At 38.8% G+C, this 22771-nt stretch overlaps 1 protein-coding gene across 1 annotated transcript in view; it reads left to right on the top strand.

Annotated features, from left to right (window-relative positions):
* Positions 1-526: 526 nt before the first annotated feature.
* The window catches only part of BANK1 (B cell scaffold protein with ankyrin repeats 1), a gene marked incomplete at both ends in the record, with an annotated part of 116088 nt that continues 93843 nt past the window's right edge, over positions 527-22771 (top strand). The window contains one exon of the mRNA XM_080916043.1: positions 527-596. Within this exon, the coding sequence (XP_080772169.1) occupies positions 527-596 (70 nt within the window). The remainder of the gene's footprint in view (positions 597-22771) is intronic.

Below are 22771 nucleotides of genomic sequence, written 5' to 3'. Positions count from 1 at the left end.
TTCATGTGGGAATGAAAATCATTCTCCAACAGCGGCACTGAACCTGGAGCCTGGGAAAGAGAAAATATTAAGATTGCATACCTTTAGTTCTCTGTCCCTGTATCTCTATCTACCCCTCTGTCAAGTAATTTCTTTTATGAAAGTCTACTTCCGTGACTCAGTCTTTCAGGAGGAAGGGTTAGCTTAGCAGAGAAAGAGAACAGAATAAGAAAGGCTCCAGGCTCCAGGTGACCTGAGCATAAGGCTATTCTGGGAGAAGAGGGCATCTTATGTGAACCTAGGATAGCTCTCTGAAACTAAGCAAGAGCAAGCCTTGAAACAATTTCACCCCACCCCCCAGCAAAGCCTAGCCCTAGCCTTGTGGTCTGAGCTCCCCCCCCCCCCCCCCCCCCCGGCTGCATTTCCGGGCCACAGTCCCCAGGGTAGGAAGCAAGCTGCAGGGCCACAGACCAGCAGAGCTCAAGGGCTGCAGGGGAAGTTGCAGTCAGGGCTGGCCACCGCAGTTCCCAGGCTCCGACCTCCTGCAATGTTTCCTGTGGCTTCTGGCACTAGGGACAGCAGCCCGGACCTGTTCCAGGTTGGCCTAGCGCCTCCAGGTGGGTGGTCTCATGTTTGTCAGGGCATTGGGTGGAAGGAACAGGATGATCCTGGGGTCCTCCTAAGACTAAGACAACCAGTAGACAGTTTGTCCTGAGAGTCATTAAGTCCTGGTCGTCTTTAAACGGGCTTCACTACTTTCCCCGCCACTGCAAATCTGAAGGACTTTTCAGCCTGGTCCTGCTCTGATGGAGCCCTTACCCCAGCAGGTGGGGGCACATTTCCTATCCCAGTACCTTCCAGCTGCTATGCAACTTCAACAGACCTAGAACTTTTCCTGAGTGCTCCAAGAACCATCTAGGCCTTTTAAAAATCTTTGTGGACCCAGCTTTAATGCTAGATCTCATCGGAAAGGTATAGACAGAGCAAACAGCCTCGTTTGTAGCTAGTTCTGTTGCCCAGTCCCCTGGCCCCAGGCCAGTCGAAATAGAACCATGCCCAGGAGCCAGGAACCAGGAGCGCCTGAAGGAAGGAAAGGAAAGGACTTAATCTGGTTGACTAAGTCAAAGGAGTTTACAGAGATTATGTTTTCAAATGACTGTTAAGGTGGTTGCTTTGAGTGCCTTTTGGTTTTCTTTTTAAATGCAGTTGAGGGTCTCACAATAAGAATTAAAAACAGCTTTCATAAAGAAATTTCACCAGAATAGTAATATCATTATAGGAGATGTTCTTGGTGAGGTATACAGCAAGAAATTATAGCCTGAAACTATTTTAATTTACTAATCAGAATTAAATTTCTCACAGCATTTTATTTTTATTTTTATTAACTAATCTATTTTTAGGTGGGGTCATTTTGGCTCTAGTTGCTTTAAGGGTCTGATACACTCTTAATAATTGTGAATGGTTGTTTATCTGTTAAAATGGAGAATGTGTTAATAACAATGAAAGAGGGTGTGAGATACACTGCTACCAATGACATGGCAACACTGTACCATTTTAAATGGTAGACACTGGAATTCTTCACCACTATATGGCTCAGGGTCTGCGGCAAAGTAGCCTTCACACCCAGACATGCAGAGACAACCCATTTATGGACCTTGAAGAAGAGACTTCTTTTGTAATTTTTTTTGTGAGTATGTATGTGTGTGCATGAGAGAGAGAGAGAGAGAGAGAGAGGGAGAGAGAGATCTTTTTTATTGGATATTTTATTTACTTACATTTCAAATGTTATTGCCTTTCTCAGTTTCCCCTCTGCAAACCCCTTATTCCATTCCACTCACCCCGCTTTTCTAATTTCTACTCAACAATTGAGTTAAATAGAATTTGCTGGAAGATAACTTTTGTTTCACTGAACCTCATGTTAGTTGTCTGAAGACAGTGCTTATTTTGAGCAACATGAGAAAAAGTGAGGAAACTTTTATGTCCTGCTGAGTACTTTTAGCCCTCTATGTATTTCTCTCCATTTATTTCTTCTTAATACAATAGTTAGCACTTCAGTTGCTTCAGTTGCTTTTATATAGGAAGTCCCCCTTCCCCACACTGCAGTGGGTAGTATCTTTTACTTAACCTAGGCCCAACTCATTCATGCAAGTATTTTTCTTCTGAGTAAACCAGTTCTTTTATTTATTTATTTATTTATTTGTTTGTTTGTTTGTTTTTATTAGATGCTCTCTGTATTTACATATCAAAAGTTATTCCCTTCTCCCACCCTGCTCCCACCCCCTTTCCCCTCCACTTGTTTCCACGGAGGTACCACCTCTCCTAATCACCCTCTCCACCTCAGTGAATTAGCATTCCCTACATTGGGAAAACATGCCCTTCCTAGACCAAAGGCCTCTTCTCACATTGATGCCAGACACTGCTATCTTCTGCTACATAAGTAACTGGAACCATAGGTCTCTGCATGTGTGCTCAATGCTTGGTGTTTTAGTTCATGGGAGTTGTGGAGGGTTTGGTTGGTCAACAATATTGTTCTTCCCATGAGGTTGCAATCCCTTTCAGTTCCTTCAGTTCTTTTTTTAGCACCTTCATTGGGGTCCCTGATTCAGTCTGATGGTTAGCTACAAGTGTGCTCAGTTGTATCTGTATGACTCTGGCAGAGGCCCTGAGGAAGCATCCCTATCTGGTTCCTGCCAGTAAGGACTGGGTTGGTATTTGGGTTTAGACCCTCCATATAGGGTAGATCCCAAGGTGAGGCAGCTTCTGAATGATCTTTTCTTCTATTCCTGCTCCTCTATTTGACCTTATATTTCCTCCAGTGAATGTTTTGTTCTCACTTCTAAGAAGGACTGAGACATCCACATTTTGGCCTTTCTTCTTTTTGAGCTTCATAAGGTCTGTGAATTGTTTCTTCAGTATTCAAAGTTTTCTGTGGCTAGTATCCACTTATCAGTGAGTGCATACCATGTGTGATTTTTGTGACTGGGTTACTTCACTCAGAATGAAGTCAAGGAATTTCATAAAATTATTGTTTATATTAGCTGTGTAGTACTTCATTGTGTAAATGTACAATTTCTGAATCCATTCCTCTCTTGATGGACATCTGAGTTCTTTCTAGCTTCTGGCTATTATAAATAAGACTGTTATGAACATAGTGGAGCATGTGTCCTTGTTATATGTTGGAGCTTCTTTTAGGTATATGTCTAGAAGTGGCATAGTTGGGTCCTGAGGCAGTACTATGTTCAATTTTTTGATTTTCAGAATGGTTGTACCAGCTTGCAATCCCACCAACAGTGGAGGAGTGTTCCTCTTTTTCCACATCCTTTCCAGCATCTGCTGTCATCTGAGTTTTTTTGTCTTAGCGCTCTGACTGATGTGAGGTAGAATCTCAGGGTTGTTTTGATTTGCATTTCCCTGATGACTAGGGGTGTTCAGCCTTTCTTTAGGTGCTTCCCAGCCATTCATTATTCCTTAGTTGAGAATTCTTTGTTTAACTCTATACCCCATTTTTAATAGGATTGTTTGTTTCTCTGGAGTATAATTTCTTGAGTTCTGTGTATAGATTTAATAGTAGCATTTTATCAGATGTAGAATTAGTAAAGATCCTTTCCCAATCTATTGGCTGCTGTTTTGTCTTCTTGACAGTGTCCTTAGCCTTTGCAATTTTATGAGGTCCCATTTGTCGATTCTTGATCTTAGAGCACATGCCATTGGTATTCTGTTCAGGAAACTTTCCCATGTGCCTATGTGTTCTAAGCTCTTCCCCACCTTTCTGTTCCATTAGTTTCAGTGTACCTGGTTTTATGTGGCGGTCTTTTATCCACTTGCACTTGAGCTTCATACACAGAGATAAGAACAGATTGATTTGCATTCTTCTGCATCCTAACTGCCACTTGAAATAACACCACTTGTTAAAAAGGCTGTACTTTTTTCATTGAACAGTTTTAGCTCCTCTATCAAAGATCAAGTGACCATAGGTGTATAGTTTGTTATTTTACAGTCTTGTAAGTGTGTACAACATAGAGGGCCTGGTTTCATTCTCTGCCTCCCCGACCACGTCATTCTTACCTCCCCCACAATCTCACTTTTGTGTTCATGTCTAGTAATTTCTTTTTGTGACCCTCAGACAGGAAGGGTTCACAGGGCCTCCTAACCTCTTCATCCTGTTTATGAAGTAGAGATTATGTGGGAAATTTTTCTCAGCACAGGGTTACCTTTAGCTTAATGTTCTGGGCAGAGGGTGGGAGGAGCTCAGTTAGTTCAACTGCATTCCTCTGGGAAGAGAAAAATGTTCCACAGGAGCTATTTCCCATACAAGCAGTATCAGGAGGTCAGGTAGTGTCAACACCACAGCCGTGTGTGTCTCCTGACTAGAGTCGTGTGTGTATCAAGAAGTGTGAAGTGGTCAGCATGTCTGATACCCATGAAGACATTACTTAGTAATGAATATATCCTGTCATCAGAATTGTACTCACCATTACATATCTAGTTATCCCTCCAGTAGCAGATAGCAAGGCTTGATAACCAGGACTAGGGCAATAGTCTAACCAGGAGACAAAATGTGCAGTGGCTGGCACTTGGGTTTCCAATGTGTCTTTTGATTTAGATTTAACTAGATATGGTTGAATCATGTCTACAAAGGAATCCTGCTTCTGTTTCATGCAAAAGCAAATGATTTAATTATTTTTTAACTGCTAATGCCAGGTGTGATGTGCACTCTGAGTTTAGGCCAGCCCGGTCTACAGGACACAATCCAGGACAAATATGGCTGCACAAAGAAACCCTGTCTTGAAAAAAGAAAGAAAGAGACAAACAAACAAACAAAACAAAACAAAAAGAAATACAATACAACAAACCAAAACCCAACCAAAAAACCAGAAATCTATTTACCTTCCTTCAGAGCTATTTATTAAAGTCCAAATTAATTGTCCCATACTTTAAAAAGTTCTAGTTGGCATTGTTTTTTAAGAGATCCATGTGAAAATAGAAAGCATTAAAGATTAGAAGCAATGTGTGTCCCTACTCACTGTGTGCTCGGTGTGTAGCTACAACCTCTGTGGAGCACAGCTGTCTAAGTCTGTCCATCTACATTCAGAGGATTCAGAGCTTTTTTGCCAACTATTACCTGAGTTTATCCTACTAAGTGAACCCCTGGTTTCACCCTGATACCAGATAAAACCTGATTTCTTTAGAGTAAGGTTCTAATTAGGTAACTTGGTCTGAGAATTAAAGAAGAAAAGTCCTTCAAACAGTTTTCACTGAAGTGTGAAATAATTCAGTACTGTGTCATCACTTAGGAGGTGAGGCCTGAGCATCAGGATGTTGAGGTAGCCCTGGAGTAAGCAGGAGGACTTTTCTACTGCACACACTTTAATGAGCACTGCCCCCCTGTGATGCCTCCAGACACAGATTGTCTCAGACCCAGCTTCTGAGTCATGGGGAACCCTTGTCAGTCATTTATCAAAAAGCAAAATACAGAAAAACAGTAACAGACATTTGGAAGTTGTTTTTGAGAATGAAAAGAGAACATGCGGGTGACATGCTCATTCGGGTGCCATAGGTGCTTCTATATCACCTAGATCATTGTATAACAGTGCTGTGTTTACCTATTTAAAAGATGAGTTCTTGCTGGGCATTTGGGTTCAGGCTGTTAGTACCAACCCATGGTAGGCTGAGGTAACGGGTGAGCCTGGGATAGGAGATTTCAGGACACCTGAGCTTCTAATGAAACCCTGTCTCAAACAAATAGAGAAACAAAAAGTTTACATTAAGAAGCCTTCTCATCTGGTTTGGTAGACAACTCAATGACTAAGCAATTTGAGAGCCGGGGGAGTTTACAAGGCATGACTTCCTGTGTGAGATACTGCCATGTCTGTGGGAAAATGCGTGGTTAGCACTTCTAGGAAAAGAAGCAGAGGTATCCACAGTGAGAAAAACCAAGAGCAGATGGATTCAAGGAGTATGAAACTGGAACAGTTTTCACAAAATTCAAATAGGAATTTAATAGGTCAAAATGAGTGCACGATCTACTTTCCCTTTTCACGGAGTACCGCTTGTGACCCAGTTTAACTCATATATAATATAGGTGAAAGTAAGTTTCAAAAACTGTGGAATATTTTAAATGGTTTGAAGAGGAATAACCTGCTTTCTCAAAAAAAAATTACTGCAGGTTTAAAATAAAACCTTCCAATCTACTCCAGGAATGGTAGCATAGGCCTTTTGATCCCAACAGGATGGAGATAGAGGCAGGAAGGATAATTTGAATTCATGGCCAGCCTGGTCATCTTAATAACATCCAGGACAACTAGGACTACAGTCATAGTGAAAATCCTATCTCAAGCAAGGAATATGTTATGTTTATTGACGGGAGGGAGGGTGGTTCAGTGCTTCAGTGGGTAACACACTTGCCAACAAACCTACTGACCTTAGTGATACCTAGAACCCACATCGTGGAAGGAGAGAGCTGACCCCAGCAGCTATTCTCTGCTCTTTATACACTTGTGCCATGGCACATGCATACAGTGTACACATGCAGTTACACAGTACACGTCTAAAAAAATGAAAATAAAGAACACCATTCTGGCCAAATGTAAGTTGTATATGTTTCGTAGGCTAACAGTTTACTTGGTTATTAACTAATCCTCTGAGTAACATTTGTTATTTTATTACATTTTTTTTTGGTTGTCAGGTATCTTACAATAATTTTGGAAACAGCTCTGAAATAAGAATAGAGAAAGAACATATTGTCTAGGCATCCTTGTTGAAACAAACTTGATATTTGGCATCACAAGTATTTAACTTCTAAATATATAAAATTGCACCTATGTCCTACTGCAAACGTTCAGATGGGCCAAGTGATGAAAACTGTCAGATGCTGTACGGGATTAGCTGTGTCCCTCCTAGAATGACAATGGGCACCTTGAACTTTCATACTACAGAACTTCTATGTTGGCATCAAATACTGTGCACTGACATCTTCCAGAAAACAAACAAACAAACAAAATCGAAAAAGTACACAGTTATGACTAGTAATTCCTGAGACCTTCTAGCTGTCTTCGAGTTTTGTTTTACATCTAGTTGGTTAGCGTCAGTTGCTGTGGTAAATATTAAAAAGTGCAAATCTTTTACCCTGTGCTAGTGCTGCCTCCCATGTGGCCACATGGCACTGCAAGGGCTCTAACTCAATGCTCCAAGCTTGCTGCATCTAGGAACTCAGGCAAGGTTCACTCCTCCACCCCTGTTGCTTCTGTCCTAGGTGGATACGACTGCCCCAGCATGTTGTTTTCCCTCACTTTCCTCCACTGCCAGGTAGAAATATGACTTCATAATCATTCATTTATCACACAGATTTATATGTGAAATTCCCAATCCACAAACCCTCTGCACAATAAACTCACAAGCAGTGGACAAAGATAGAGACTGCACATCCAGATAAGATAAATTAGACCTGTAGAAACTCTTAGAAATAATCATAATAACCTTATCAAGCTAGACGTGCGCCGATAGAAACATACATATCTGCTTCTATCTCCTCCTCCGTCTATCTCTGCCTCCTCTCTTTCTCTTCCTTTCCTCCCAACATTGTGCCACCTACCTCTCTGATGTCCAATCATGTATTGCCTAACATCAACTCACAGTAAGTAATGTTTTAAAATACTGTGTACTATAGCTCCCTTTCTTTTAAGATCCCCTGCCATGATTTTTTGCACACTGGTGGTTCTTTTTGTTCCATTTTATATGTTCTGAGCCAAAAAGTACAGGAGCCGTTGCTGACAAGTGATTCCATCTGTCTTCCTCCCTTTTCATATTCCTTCCTCCTCCTCTTCCTCCTCTCTATTCTTCTCCTTCTCATTGTCCTTGTTCCCCTTCCTCATTTCTTCTCTTCTTTTTTTCTTTTCGGTTTGATATATTCTCTGAAGACAAAGTAGTTTTACACAGTTTTGTAAGTCCATATAAGTTTTAAGGTACAGGCTACCTTCCACCTCTATACCACCTGGACTACCTTATCCCTTCCACAGAAGTCCCACTTTCATGTTCATGTCTACTGCTTTTATTTTGTGGCCCACAGAGATGAATTAGTTCCGATGTAACCATGAGTTTGAAGCTATTCTTGGTGGCTGATAATTTACCAGTGGGTGCTCAATTCAAGATACTCTATCTCCCAGAGCAAGGGCTAGGGCCTCTTTACCATTTGACCCTGTTTATTAAGTGCTGATCATTTGTGTGAGACATTTGTGGATGTACCAAACACTTATTAAGTGCCAAACATTCATCCCTGAAAAAAATAAATACAAATAACTCCATAGTAATAGAACAGGTTATTTAGGAATATATATGTATATGCATACACATATACATATGTTTATGTAATAACAATTAGTGGAGAAAATCTCCAGAAATTTGAAAGAGAGAAAGAATAGATATATAAGGAAGGATTGGAAAGAAAAGGAGCCAGAAGTACTGTAATTAAATTATAATTCCCAAAGTTCCACAAATGGACAGGAAGAATTGTGATAGCAAGCTTTGTCAGCTTGTCACAGCCTTGAATCTACTAGAAAGACTCTCAATTAGGACTTATATAAAGTGGGTTGGTATGTGGAGCTAAGTTTAAGTTGATGTGGGTTGACCCAGCCAACTCTGTGTGACCCTAGCATGAGGTTTTCAACTCTATAAGAGTATAGCGAACAAGCTGAGCACCAGCAAGCAAGAAGAGCATATGTACCTTCATCTCTCTCTGATCTGAATGAGATAATTTGAAGTCCATACCTTAGCTTTCCCAGTGATAGACTGTGAGCTGTAATTATAAGCTGAAATAAATCTCTTTTCATCTCCAACTTGCTTTTCATCAGGGAATGTTAACATGGAAGCACAAACAAAACTATAACCAAAAAAAAAAAAAAAAAAAATGCCAAGGCTCATGGAACGAGAAACTGAAGGGATCAGGAAAGTGTCACTCACTCCACTGGAAAAGACCAAGGAAGCAGATAGGAGGAAACTTCAAGACTGAAGCTTGAGTAATAGTTAGGTCGAGATGTCAAGTAACTGGTCTCATGTTAAGACCACAGATATCAGAAAGGTAACTGAAGCCAGAGAAGGAAAAATTAGGAAAATATCACATTTGTAGTTGTCAAAGGATGTCACAGGCTATGAAAGTGAATCTACTGCTGAAGCTTTGCTAAATGAGCATGTCATCGTTAGAATTCCTTCTAAATTCATACGTTTATACTCATAGACACACACAGTTCTTAGCCCTAAAAACGCCTTTCTTGGGGGTGAGTGGTGCTCAAAGTAAAGAATCATTAAAAGTGCTGAGAATAAGAGCCTCAAATAGGACATCGAAATCATCCACTCCATAGCCTGAGGCTTTGCAGAAGACAGGGTGGGAAGGTGACCTGTAGGACAGGGAAGAATACTATGAATAGATTTTCTTCTGAATATTACACGGTTGTTACCATCAGGAGCACACAGCAGCTGTGACCATCTCCTGTGAAAGGGGGATGTATGAGAGGAATGAAAGGGTCAGGGGATAGGGCTGGGGACAAAGGAAAACAGTGTGATGAGGAAATTGTGACAGCAATACATTGTATACAAGTGAGAAACTATCAGAAATTGGACACATTGATAAAAGTGAAAGGGAGGTAAAGAGGATAAATGACTGTGTTGCTGTGGCTTTAAAGCTAACGGTTTTAGTCCAAGACCACATCTAGTGATTCAGAGACCTTGGCAAAAAACCAAACAGTGATGTTCTAACTCCATCAGAATAGAAGGGGGAAAAATGAACTGTGGATGAGAAAACAGCAGCGACCAATGAGGGTTGCTTTTATAATACAGGGAAAGGCTCAGGAAATGGCTTAAGGACAGGCATGGATGTCAGAAAAATATCTTCTGGAAGCCTTGTAAAGCCCTCAGAGTAGGTTTCTGCAGTTCATTTGTATTTATTTTAACTGACCGAATTGAAATATAAAAATAAATAACACAAGAAATGATATAATCAGCTACTACTATCCATTCAAGGCTGGAGTTTGAGTGTGGTAATCATTCCAATATCTCTCTTAATAAATCCAGAGGTGTGAAAAATTTTAAAAATATTTTATTTGTATCTTTAAAATCGGTGTGGTGCCAATACTCAAATGCTGTTAGGATCTGTCAAAGTGGATCTTCCCCTGTGGAAACTTTTAAAAAGAATTCTGTGAGGATTCTCTTTTGGTGACTAGACTTTCTCATATGCCTAAGCTCTCCTGTACCCCTAATGGCCTTTCTCCTCTCTTGTGTTTTTCCCTGATTCTGGAACTCATTTGTGTATGGCTGCATGTATCATTGTGTGTGTGAGTGGGAATGTGTGTGAATATATTGTGTGAGTGTGTGTGTGTATGTGTGTGTGAGAGAGTGACTGTGTGTATGAATGTGTCTATGTCTATATATAGTTATGTGCATATGGTTGCATGTATGACTGTGTGTGTGAATAGGTGAATGTATATATATCTATGTGTGTACCTGTATGTGTGACTGTGTGTGTATGTATATTCAAGTGATGTGTATATGTGTGTGAGACTGTTTATGTGAGAGAGACTGTGTATGAGTGTTGTGTGTATGAGTATGTGTGTGTATGTGTACACGTGAGAGAGTATGACTGTGTATGTATATGTGACTGTGTATATGTATATATATATATGTATATGTATGTATGAGTGTGTGTGTGTTTGTGTGACTGTGTGTATGTATATGTGATTGGTGTGTATATGTGTGTGAGACTGTTTATGTGAGAGAGACTGTGTATGAGTATTGTGTGTATGAGGAGTATGTGTGTGTACGTGTACATGTGAGACCATATGACTCTGTATATATGTGTGACTATGTGTATATGTATGTATGAGTGTGTGTGTTTGTGTGACTGAGTGTATGTATGTGTGTGTGTATATATAGAGAGGGTGGACCTTACTTAGTCACACACTCCTAAATTGCTCCAAGGTGCCTTTTCTATAGATATTTTTATGCAGATTAGAGCCCTTGCATCATCATTTTTATCTCACCCTCTCACAGTTTTCGTCCGCTCAGCACTTCTCCTCTATGGTAATCATTTGATCAGATATACAGTTCTGGAAAACTCCATCCAACCACACCCATTCACAGTGTCTGAACAACATACACAGTTCTGGACAACTCCATCTAACCACACCCATTCACAGTGTCTGAACAAGATACACAGTTCTGGAAAACTCCATCTAACCACACCCATTCACAGTGTCTGAACAAGATACACAGTTCTGGACAACTTCATCCAACCACACCCATTTACAGTGTCTGAACAACATACACAGTTCTGGACAACTCCATCCCACCACACCCATTCACAGTGTCTGAACAAGATACACAGTTCTGGACAACTCCATCCCACCACACCTATTCACAGTGTCTGAACAAGATACACAGTTCTGGACAACTCCATCCAACCACACCCATTCACAGTGTCTGAACAAGATACATAGTTCTGGACAACTTCATCCAAACACCCATTCACAGTGTCTGAACAAGATACACAATTCTGGACAACTCCATCCAAACACTCATTCACAGTGTCTGAACAAGAGGCAAATAGTGCTGCCTACAACCTAATGTGATGAGTCAGGTGATTAGGTGTTTAGGTAAACCTTATTACATGCTTGACAAGAGATGATAATAAAAGACAGAACAAAATTGTATCCCTTCAGAAGGAATTATATTACCACTTTTCTGTGACTCAGAATGATATGTGATTATGTATTACATACCTACTGGCTATAAACCTCTCTGCTTTGTGGCTCAACACCATAATCACTATACTTGAAACCATGAAGAACTTGAAATGCTGCTTTTTACAGTTGGAATATGTCATAAATATTATGTAAAAATCTTTCAAAGACAATGCAAAAGTAAAATGCATACTCTATCACCAGCTTTGGCATGTTAAAATCACACATTGAATTGATTGGTTTAAATAAACATATCAAGAAATTTATCAAATTAAGCTCATTTGCTTCCTATACTTTATTTAGCATTAAAAAGGAAGCTCATTCATATTAAGTGATAATTAAGGCCTCTATCTCTATTCATTTATTTGGGATGGTTATACTGATGTTTGTATTTATTTAAATTGATTCAAATATGGGATCTGTATGCACTTGACTGAGCAAAGTTTTTGCCTAGTTTACAATGCAAGTCTTTTTTCATCTGAAACGATTACCACATATTTTATAGGAATGTCACAATAATTAAAAACAACCGTGTATGCAACTTGTTTGCAGCATGCACAGAAGTTGTTTAGCAAATGGCCAATAGCCCTTCGATTGAGGCATAGGGGTCAGCTCTCTTTTATTAAAAGAAGTATGTTTAGCTCATTTTTCAGTGCTTTGGTGCCATGTGAATATGAGTCTGAGGACTGAGGTATTTATATGATGTTTATTTTAGTGTTTTCCCTATTAATTTTCTTACTATTTGTTGAGTACAATAATTTCTCAAACATATACAACTCAACAATTTACTAAAAATTGAAGTTCATAAAACCTACAATCTGCCACCAAAACATATTGTGCAGAATTGTGATTTATACTCAAGGAAAACAGTGACTATGTGAAGTCTCTTGTTGGGTAATACAATTATATTTAGACACAGTTTTAAAAATTAATGTATTTCACTTGTTATTTTTGGCGAAAACAGACTATACAGTATATTTATCACCCCTGCCATGTTGAAACAATAGGATGGCAGCAGTTGCTTTAGAATTTGAGAACATTGGAACCAATATTTTCCTAATGCCAAACTTCAAGTAAAAGCAAGTGTTGAGAGAGGAGTACAAGTAGGTTCACATTGTTTACATAATACCGCAAATAATTTATTTCATATAGGGTATTAAAAACATAAAGCATAAAGTATATCTTTCACAACCAAAAGGGTAATCAAAAGGTTCCTTAAAGTAATTCTCTTATTTGGGTAACATATAAAAAGCTAGAAAAGAATGCAATTTAGAGAAGAAGCCAGATCATCTCTGCTGTCTCGGCTGTGAGAACAGGACCACTGAGAAGTTACCGACTAGAATACATGGTTTTGGCTCTGCTGGGGAATAACAGAAGACCCGTCAAAGTTCCCCTTGTGTTTATGTGCAGTTTCATTATTTCACAACTCCTAGTTATCTTTAATCATTTAGTGCCTATCAGGAGTTGTTGCTGGACACTTAGTAACTCCAGTGTAAGGACATCAGTTCTTTCCTCTCCTCTCCTCTCCTCTCCTCTCCTCTCCTCTCCTCTCCTCTCCTCTCCTCTCCTCTCCTCTCCTCTCCTCTCCTCTCCTCTCCTCTCCTCTCCTCTCCTCTCCTCTCCTCTCCTCTCCTCTCCTCTCCTCTCCTCTCCTCTCCTCTCCTCTCCTCTCTCTCTCTCTCTCTCTCTCTCTCTCTCTCTCTCTCTCTCTCCTTCCTTTTCCCCCTTCCTTTCCCCTCCCTTCCCTGTCCCCTTCTTTGTCTCCTTCCCTCCTCCCCTCCCTTTCTATCTCGATTTCTCCCTCTCCCTTCCCCACCCCTCTCTTTCTCCCTCTCCCTCCCCCTCCATATATTATATATTTCAAGCCTTAGAGGACAAGTGGTACTGTGTAACTGGTACCTCTGTGACTAGGTGAGTAAGTGAAAAGCCATGTGGGACATTCCAATGGATAATGATTTCCTCTTTGATGGTGAAGGCCTGTAGTATTTAAACTCATATTTTTAGGGCTTTCTTCCTTCAGGACTCTGTCCTGGAAACTATACTCTGTAACAGATATGTTTCCTATAGTAAGGATGCTGTGGTGTACTAAGTCTTAAATATATACATGGTAGGACACTGTCATCTAAGAAATTCTGTGACAAATAATGCTTCCATAGTTTGCTGAAACACAGTGTGTCAGGATCATATTTGATTTTGAGATACATTGTTACTAGTCACTAGTATAGAAATACATCATTTTCTGCATAGTGATCACCTTTGATAAAAGGCAAATAGTTCTTTAGTGGAAGCTTCTTTTTGCAACAGATCTGAGGATCTGCTGCCGTTTTCTTCAGCACTATGTCCACGGTGATGTAAGAACAGTTCTGATCCCTTCTTGTCTGTCACGTTTTTTTTTTTTTACAGCACCATAAGTTATTTTTTTTATTTTATTTTTACACTCAAGATTTTATTCCCCTCCAGGTCCAACCTCTTGCTGCTCCACATCCCATACCTCCTCCCTGTCCCACTTGTCCCTCCAAGCTCCCTGGGACCTCCAGTCTCTTGAGAGTTAGTTGCATCTTCTCTGACTGAACATAGACTGGAGAGTCCTCTGCTGTATATGTGTTGGGGCCTCATAGCAGTAGGTGTATGCTGCCTGCTTGGTGATCCAGTGTCTGAAAGATCTCAGGGGTCCAGGTTAATTGAGACTCTTACAGGGTCACCCTCCTCCTCAGCTTCCTCCAGCTTTTCCCTAGCTGAACCACAGGGTCAGCAGCTTCTGTTGGTTGGGTGCAAATATCTGCATCTGACTCATTTAGCTGCTTGTTGGGTCTTTTGGAGGAAATTCATGATAGGTCCCTTCTGAGTGTGAGGGAAGGAAGCTTAAAATAGAAATGAAAGTCAGTGATGCTGGGGTAGGGGGAGATGATTACTGCCTGGGTTGGGCACACACACTATTTTAGGTCTAAGTCCTTAGTGACAATGTCAAACAACTCTAGGTGGCAATGGGATGTGCCAAAGACCCAAAGGACAATCAAAGACAATGGTGTGTTAAGGAACATGAGGTCTGAGAGTAAAAGGAAACAAGGAAAGTATATCAGGGATCCTGAGTATTAGAAACATTTGGGGATATATATTTATGCAGGTGGTATTTAAACAGTGTGCATGTACCTAAATCTCATGAAATGGATTTTGCAGGGATTTTTCACATTAAACTGTAAAAACCTGCAACTGTGTCCTTAATTATATACAACCTGTAGCATATCATCATTTAAAAATGTGATATAATTCCCTAAAACATTCTAGAATTTAGGACAATCTGATTAGTCTGACCAAAGACTGCTTGTTTTCTTGTAAGACATGTTCATCCACTGCCAAACCACATGTTTGACAAGAACACACGGCCCATGACAAAGTGCCACTCAAGACAAGTATTCTTGCAATCATTTCCTGCCTAAAATAGTTGCAGCTGCTCACTGTGATAGATTTAGGAAGATAACACCTTTTATGCTTTATAAGCCACGTAAATGTAACATAATTCCACAATAACTTTGATTACTTAATATAGAGTGGATGCTCCTTCGAGAAGGCAGAGGGTTCTAGGTCCAGTTCTGTAAAGATAACCAGACTCACAGATGCTGTTAGGTCAGCCAATGGAACAACGGAGTTAGTTACATTCTTGAAAATAGATACAGCTGGGGTCATTTTCCCAACCTTTCATGTGTTTGTTTGTTTGCTTGTACTTTGAGTTCTACATTTCTGAATATTCTCAGAATTCTGGTACTTCCTCATTTGGCCGATCTTTTTCAAGTATTTCCTTATATTCAAAATCTTCCTTTCATTATGAAAAGAGCTTAGAAGAAAGGAAGAATACCACGATGTAAGATAATTCAGGCCATTTCTCAATAACAAATTAACACTTATCTGATAAGAATATTTCAGTTATTTTACTAAAATATGCATAATCTTTTAATATAACACATTTTTTATCAATTGGGGACATGTTCCAGAGAAAATAAATACCAAAAGGAGAGACTTGAAAAGCAAATGAAATCTAGTCACATGTAGTCTTTAGAATGTTAGCATAATTTACTTTTATTTTTCTAAAATATATGAAACAGGAACATAACAGAAAACATGCAATCATGAAATATGTTATAAAACACCCATAATATGTGTTGTTTAGCTGTTAAAATCAATCTATGTTTTGTCAATTTAAACAAAGTATTTATTGTGCTGGTCCTGTAAATAAAATTTAGAACCTTGCTTATGCTAGGCACATGCTGTAACATTGAGCTAAATCTAAGCCTCTCTTCTTGGTTCTAATAAGCTTATCTTTGTAACTTTATTCTAATTAATGATTGCTTGCTTAGACACTTTCCAGTTTCCTTTGTGTGGAAACAAAACACACAATAGCTTATCTCTCCTTTAAAACTAATAAGTCATCTTTCATATAAAATTAAGATTCATTAACCTGAAGATGATGGAATCCTTATTAATATAGGAAACATGTTTGGCATTTGATCAATACTGAGTCTGTCACTAACTGACCATAAGCTCGGGCAAGAGTCAGTCAGGAGGATGTAGTGATTGAATCGATACATCTTAACAGAAGAGTGGGATTGATTGGATTGGGCTTTAGTAGACTCGTGAAACTGATATTTATGAGAACAAGTGCACTAGACTATATAGCCCCCATGGGATGCTTATGAATGTCTTACATTTTCTCCAAAGATCTAGTTTTATTTTTTAATCTTCCTGTAGGACTTGTGATCATCATGTACCATTCTTACGTGAAACAGGAACGGGGCGATGCAAGCAGATCTGGTTCAGTTTACCGTAACTCAAACCACTTGCAGTTTTATGCTTTTGTAGAGGTCCGAATTACTCAATGGTGAGAACTAGTTAGTAGGGCCAAGTAGCATCTGAGTGCTTTCCCCTAAGTCTGGGCATAACTTCTGATGCATGGCCTGCTGCTCTTCCGAGAAAGTCACCACTCCTTTTACAAACAGCTGACAGCACCAACCCTGAGGGTCAGACTTGCCCAACCCTGTCATTTCACATCTCCTTCCCTAGACTTGGCTTAATCAGCCCTTTTCTTCTTAGCCCTGGGCTTTCTGTTTAAGAAGAGTGTCTGTTAAGTGAATAAAAGCACTTCGGAACCAATGCTGATGACTTTGGCTTATCCTCTGATGACCTGAATTTGATCACTGGTCCCACAAGGTAGGGGAAAAAAAATGCAACCTCCTGCAAGTTGCCCTTGACCTCCACATGTGTGCCTCTCCCCATGGAAAAAGGAAAACAGAAAGAGTAATAAATGATATGCATCATTGTTTTACATATATTTATATTTAACATATATTCTTTATATGTGGTGCTATGTGATAAGGTAATTTTCATATAAATACATATTGCCCATTAAACAATCTCCTACAACCACTTTTCCTTTTCCCATCCAGTATAATTTCAATGTTTGGAGTATCCAAGTGCACAGATCAGAAATCAAATGCAGTTTAAGACATTGTGGCTAAAGACGGATGTGAGTGTGTAGCTGTTTCTTTCTTTGATGGCACTGGAGTTCTTACAGTCATAGAGAATGTCTAGCTTACAGATTGTCCCTGAAGGGGTCAGGATTAGATTTATACTCTAAAGCAATGAAGTTTCCCCTCTCTGCCCCCATGTCTCTGTCTCCAGAGGTTTGTACCTTACCTACATGTTTTTCAAAAGCAGATTTCCTTCTTCAGGGAACCGAGATGCATCTTCAATTAGTGCCTAAACATCACATCACATCACACACACACACACACACACACACACACAATAATGATCTAATGGTTTACCTCTTCTAGATCTTACGGTTATGAGATTTTTGTAGGTTAGGGATCTAGATAAAAGAAGTCATTTTTTTCTTGATGTCATATAAGTTTGTTATGATAGAACTGGCCCAGAATCTAGGAAGCCTGAATCCAAGAACTTGACCTGATTATCAGTCTCTGAAATATACTTATTTTATTCTCACATAAATACATACCACTGTCCTTACCAGGAAGTTACTCTGCCCATCTGGACTTGTCGAGTTTTTTAGTAGTTCGTGCTTATTACGATAGGAAAGCTGTACGAGATGATATTGTTAACTAAATGAACATTATCACAGGGACATTTTTTACAAGAACCAATAAACATAGCTTCCAAATGATTATTGAAAAAAGAAAAGTTTTGTTTTCTCAAAGTGCTTGTAAGTGAATGAGGTAACAGAAAGAGCTACAATGTGATGTAGGAAAACGTGTTTTTAATGATGGCCATTGGGGTATTTAAAATCATCAGAGCTGTAATACAGATGTGATTAAAACACACTGTAAAATGTTAGCAATAAAGAGTCTTTTAGAAACCCACTGTTTCTAATTTGCATCTGCCTAATGTTTGGCATCCCCAAAGGAATTTCAAAACCCTTACTAATTGACTCTTAGAAAATCCTTCTAATGTATCATTCGCTTTGACTCAATGGGAAATCTAAACAATGATCATTTAGGCTATTTAATCAGCTTTCTCCTACAAACACTGCAGAGCAGCAGCTAAGCATGGTGCATATGTGTCTGCTTTAATCAGAAGGCTTGAAGGCAGGGGCAGAAGGGACTAGGATTAAAGAAGTGTTCAGATAGTGTGCTAGACAGAGAACCCTCAAATCTAATAGTGTGCTAGACAGAGAACCCTCACATCCAGTGGTGTGTTAGACAGAGAACCCTCACATCTAATAGTGTGCTAAACAGAGAATTCCCTTCCTGGCTCTGTGAATATGTCAAATCAAATAGTGGAGGGAGATTAGGACTGCTGGTGGCATGAAGAAGACCAAAAGCTGCCATTGAGTTGGAGACCTCCTAGGCACTGTCTAGAAGGGGCCAGTGTAATTACAATGCTCTTAGGAGTACAAAAGGAAGATACAAAGCAATAGCTGCCCAGGAAGGACTTAAGTGTCTCTGGCTTGAAGGTTGAAGTTGGGTCCCACAGCCACCAACGGTGATGTCTTCTAGAAGGCAGGAAATGAAATTAAGTGGATTCTTCCCTAAGCCCACCAGAAAGAAGTTAACCATGCCCATTGTTGATAGTAGGCCTCAAGACCCCTTTCACTTAGAGTAACAGCTTTAAACATTTGTGTTACTACTCCATATTTAGAAGTCTAGATGGGATCAATGGGCAGCTGAAACAAATCTCTCAACAACCCTGGTCTCTGCAGAGTGGGTGGAGCCAGTATGAATCACACACAACCTGATCATCAGGCATGCACATTCCAGTCTGGATACAAAGCTGAAGCATGAAAAAATGAGTTTTGATAAGATATAAAGAACAGATCAATGAAAGTCTAGGCTCACTTTGGCAAGATTCATTATGGAGAGATGTTTATGAAATTCACAGTATCTTAATGTTCAGATAAAAATAAAGGCCTATTAGCCTGTCTGGATCATAATTCATGAAACCACACGATGTAAGATTTTGGGTTATATAATAAAACTAGTACATGTATGTAAGGGTATGATATAAAAGTATAATATGCCAGAGTCATCCACTCAAAATTAAGTATTGATAACATTTGTTATGAATTTTAAGAATATATATGTTTATATATATGCATGTATATGTATATTTTTATATATAGTCTCATATGTATGTCATATCGTGCTTATGGTTTCTAATCTCTAATTTACATTCTTACTCATTATATATTTCCAGAGTAATTTTTAAATGTCAAAATTTAACAGCATAGGGATATTTGTCAAAAAAAGAGTATTTATAAAGTTTAGATAGTTTTGATTTGGCATTAGTTCAGTTCAGACTCTTTTGATGTGTAAGAACTTAACAATAGCTCTTCTCCCAAGACAACTTTATACTAATAGTAGGCTAAAGAGGGTGAGAATTTTTCTTAGCCACAGGTTTTTTTTTTTCTTTCTACAGTTTTGAGAGACGTTCCTACAATGTACCTAGGTCTCCCTTGGGTCTCCCTGCCTCAGATTCCAGAGCGCTATAATAGGCATTGTACAAGATTCCCATTTCCCTCTGACTCATGCCTTTATGGATGAAATGAACTACAGTAGTATGGTATGTGTATTGACTTGTTTCTTTTTTACAACATGTAACTCCCTTTAAAGGCAAGAATTACATTGTGTTCTCCTTTTAACTCTCAAGCCTGAAAATGATCTTTCTATAAGTATATTAAATATTAAATGAAAACATAAATTGATATAATAAATATTTCATCATTGCAGTACCTATGGCAAATTATAATTTACCCTGCTGCACTTCAAAACACTTAATCTGAAAATCTAGACGAAAAACAAGGAGCATACAGTGCTAGAGTGCTGAGGTGAGGGCTGGAGAAGAGAGGAAGGGAAATTAGATAACCAAGTATGAGTGTGTGAAGATTTTCAATGCTCAGTAACAAACACTGCATGGTTTCATATTTTTACATTTCCAGACAATCATATAGAGATCGCCTAACATATTTTATTTTACTTATATGTGTGTTTATATGTTTAAGTGTGTGCATGTAGCTGAAATCCAGCCCTTAGGGCTGCTGAAGAAAGATTGTGATTTTCAGACTATCTTGGACCACATACAGTGAGCCTATTTCACAAAACAAAGGAAGCAAACAAGCAAAAATTAACTTGACAGCATTTATTTTCATATGTTCAAAGTGATCTGTCCTGAAAGATTTATAGGAGAGAAAGTTCGCAAGATTGGTAGACAGCATCCTATGCATTAGTAGAAAAAAGAAAATTATAAATATTCGTAATACTCATTAATAATTATACGTAGGTTGCATGATATTATAAATGTACAAATGTCATATATTAATGGAAAAGGCCCATTAGGATTTTCCAGTGCTTGATCATTTTAGTACTAAAAAGTTTAGTATTTAAAAGTCACATACAAAAAACACTCCTCACCCCCCCCCAAAAAAACCCAAACAAACAAACAAACAAACAAATGACTTTAGTTCTCATACTGTGGCTTGTGGCCAGTTTCGTTATGGTGTTCTTGTCTCTTATAATTTTGTGAATGTGGTACAGAGTGTGGATATATGTCGTAGTAAAACAGATCTCTACAGATGTTAGTCTGAGGTCGTCCATTTGTAATTACTTTTCACTGAATCACATGTTGGCTAGACCTGAGCAGCTCTTCCCCTCACTCGCCCTCTCTCTTACCTTTTATAGCTTTTGATAAACAATATAAATACATATGATGCACTTGCTTTATTTTGTGAATTGAGGTAGAGGCTGACTAAAGAAAAAATATGCACTAAATCTTCTAATAAATAATGTAAGCTGTATGGATTTCTCCATTTCACATAGGAAGACTAAGATTTTTATCATACTGTCAATAACATTTGAAGAGTTAAGAACCATGGGTATAATTATCCAGCATGGTACATGGCATGAGAAATTATTTGGTTTGTTTATATCTAATTAATTTCTAGAGATCTTTATATATTTTGGGTATTAGTCTTCTTGTTAGATGTAGGTTTGGTGAAGATCTTTTTCCATTTTGTAGGCTGCTTTTATTTTGTTCTGTTGATGCTGTCCTTAGCCTTGCAAAACTTTTCAGTTTCCTGAGGTCCCATTTGTTAATTGTTGATCTTAGTGGCTGAGCTGTAGGTGTCCTATTCAGGAAGTTGCCTTCTGTCCCAACCAATTCAAAGCAGCTCCTCATTTACTCTTTGATAGATTTAGCATGTCTAGTTTTACTTAGAGGTTTCTTATCCACTTGGAGTTGAATTTTGTACTGGGTGATAGATTTTCCTTCTTCTTTATATAGACATCCAGTTTGACCAGCACCATTTGTTGAAGATGCTTTTATTTTTCCATTGTATGGTCCTGGCTTCTTTGTCAAATATCAAGTGTCCACAGTTTTGTGTGTGTGTGTGTGTGTGTGTGTGTGTGTGTGTGTGTGAGAGAGAGAGAGAGAGAGAGAGAGAGAGAGAGAGAGTGTGCTTTCTGGGTCTTAGATTCCATTCCATTGATCAACCTGTCTGTTTTTATGACAATATCATGTAGTTTTTATTAGTATTTATTTCTCTGTACTATAATTTGAAATCAGTGATAGTGATAACTCCAGAAGTTCTTTTATCATACAGGATTGTTTTAACTATTCTGAGTTTTTTGGAGAATTTTCCCCATATTTTAAGAAGAGAGAGGGTTTAAAAGTATCATTGAAGGAGTTGCTGTCAACTGTTGTCTCAGACCAAAAAGGATTTTCTAGGGGTTTCTAGCATTTGAATTTGTTGCTCCCCAGATGTCTTATTTGCTGTGAACATGAGCCCCAGGGAGCTAATAGGGAAATTCTGTGGGTGGCAGGAGACACACTTTGCTGATTTGACATTTCTCTTCTAGTTAAAAAATGATAAAGGCTTCCAGACCTTGATGATTCTCATTTGCTGGCTTTGCATGCATTAAGTGTATAAATGTTCATCCAGACTTTGTTTCCATATGAACTTGCTTTCTAGTATGTAACTTTCCAAAGCATTCACCAGTCTTCAACATTCACTTAAATCTCTGATTTACATAATTGGGGATTAAACTTTTTTCAGAAGGCTTATGAAAGGTTTGTTCTTGATCCATACGTATTTATAACATGTTACATGCAGTTCTTCACATAGCAAAACTCTTGGAAGACATCACTATCAAAGCTGTAATTGAAAGTTTGCTTATTTAACTTCAAGCTCTTTTGAGAATTTCAGCTCATGTGAAGGGGATTACATGTTGCAATGAAGGCTTAGTTTACAAGCATTGTTTTACATGCTAAATATGCCAAGTTCCTGATAGGATTTCAGGAAGGAAGAGAAGTTATTTGGTCATCATTCTGAAGTCATGATTGGCCTCTCCCCACCCCATCCCTCTCTCTTATTTCCCATTACTTTCATTCTCTTGTGTGTGTGTGTGTGTGTGTGTGTGTGTGTGTGTGTGTGTGTGTTTTAAACTGAATGAAAGATGAAGGGAATGTAAAGCAAGAGACAGCCAACAGTTTTCCCTAGCTCAAATATAACACCACAGGCATAGAATTAGCTCTGTGGCTGGCTTTGTTCTTTTGAATTTCAG

Source organism: Micromys minutus, assembly GCF_963924665.1.
Source record: "Micromys minutus genome assembly, chromosome: 4".
Lineage (NCBI taxonomy): Eukaryota > Metazoa > Chordata > Mammalia > Rodentia > Muridae > Micromys > Micromys minutus.
Note: the sequence above shows the minus strand (reverse complement) of the source record. Positions and strands in the feature narration are given on the sequence as shown.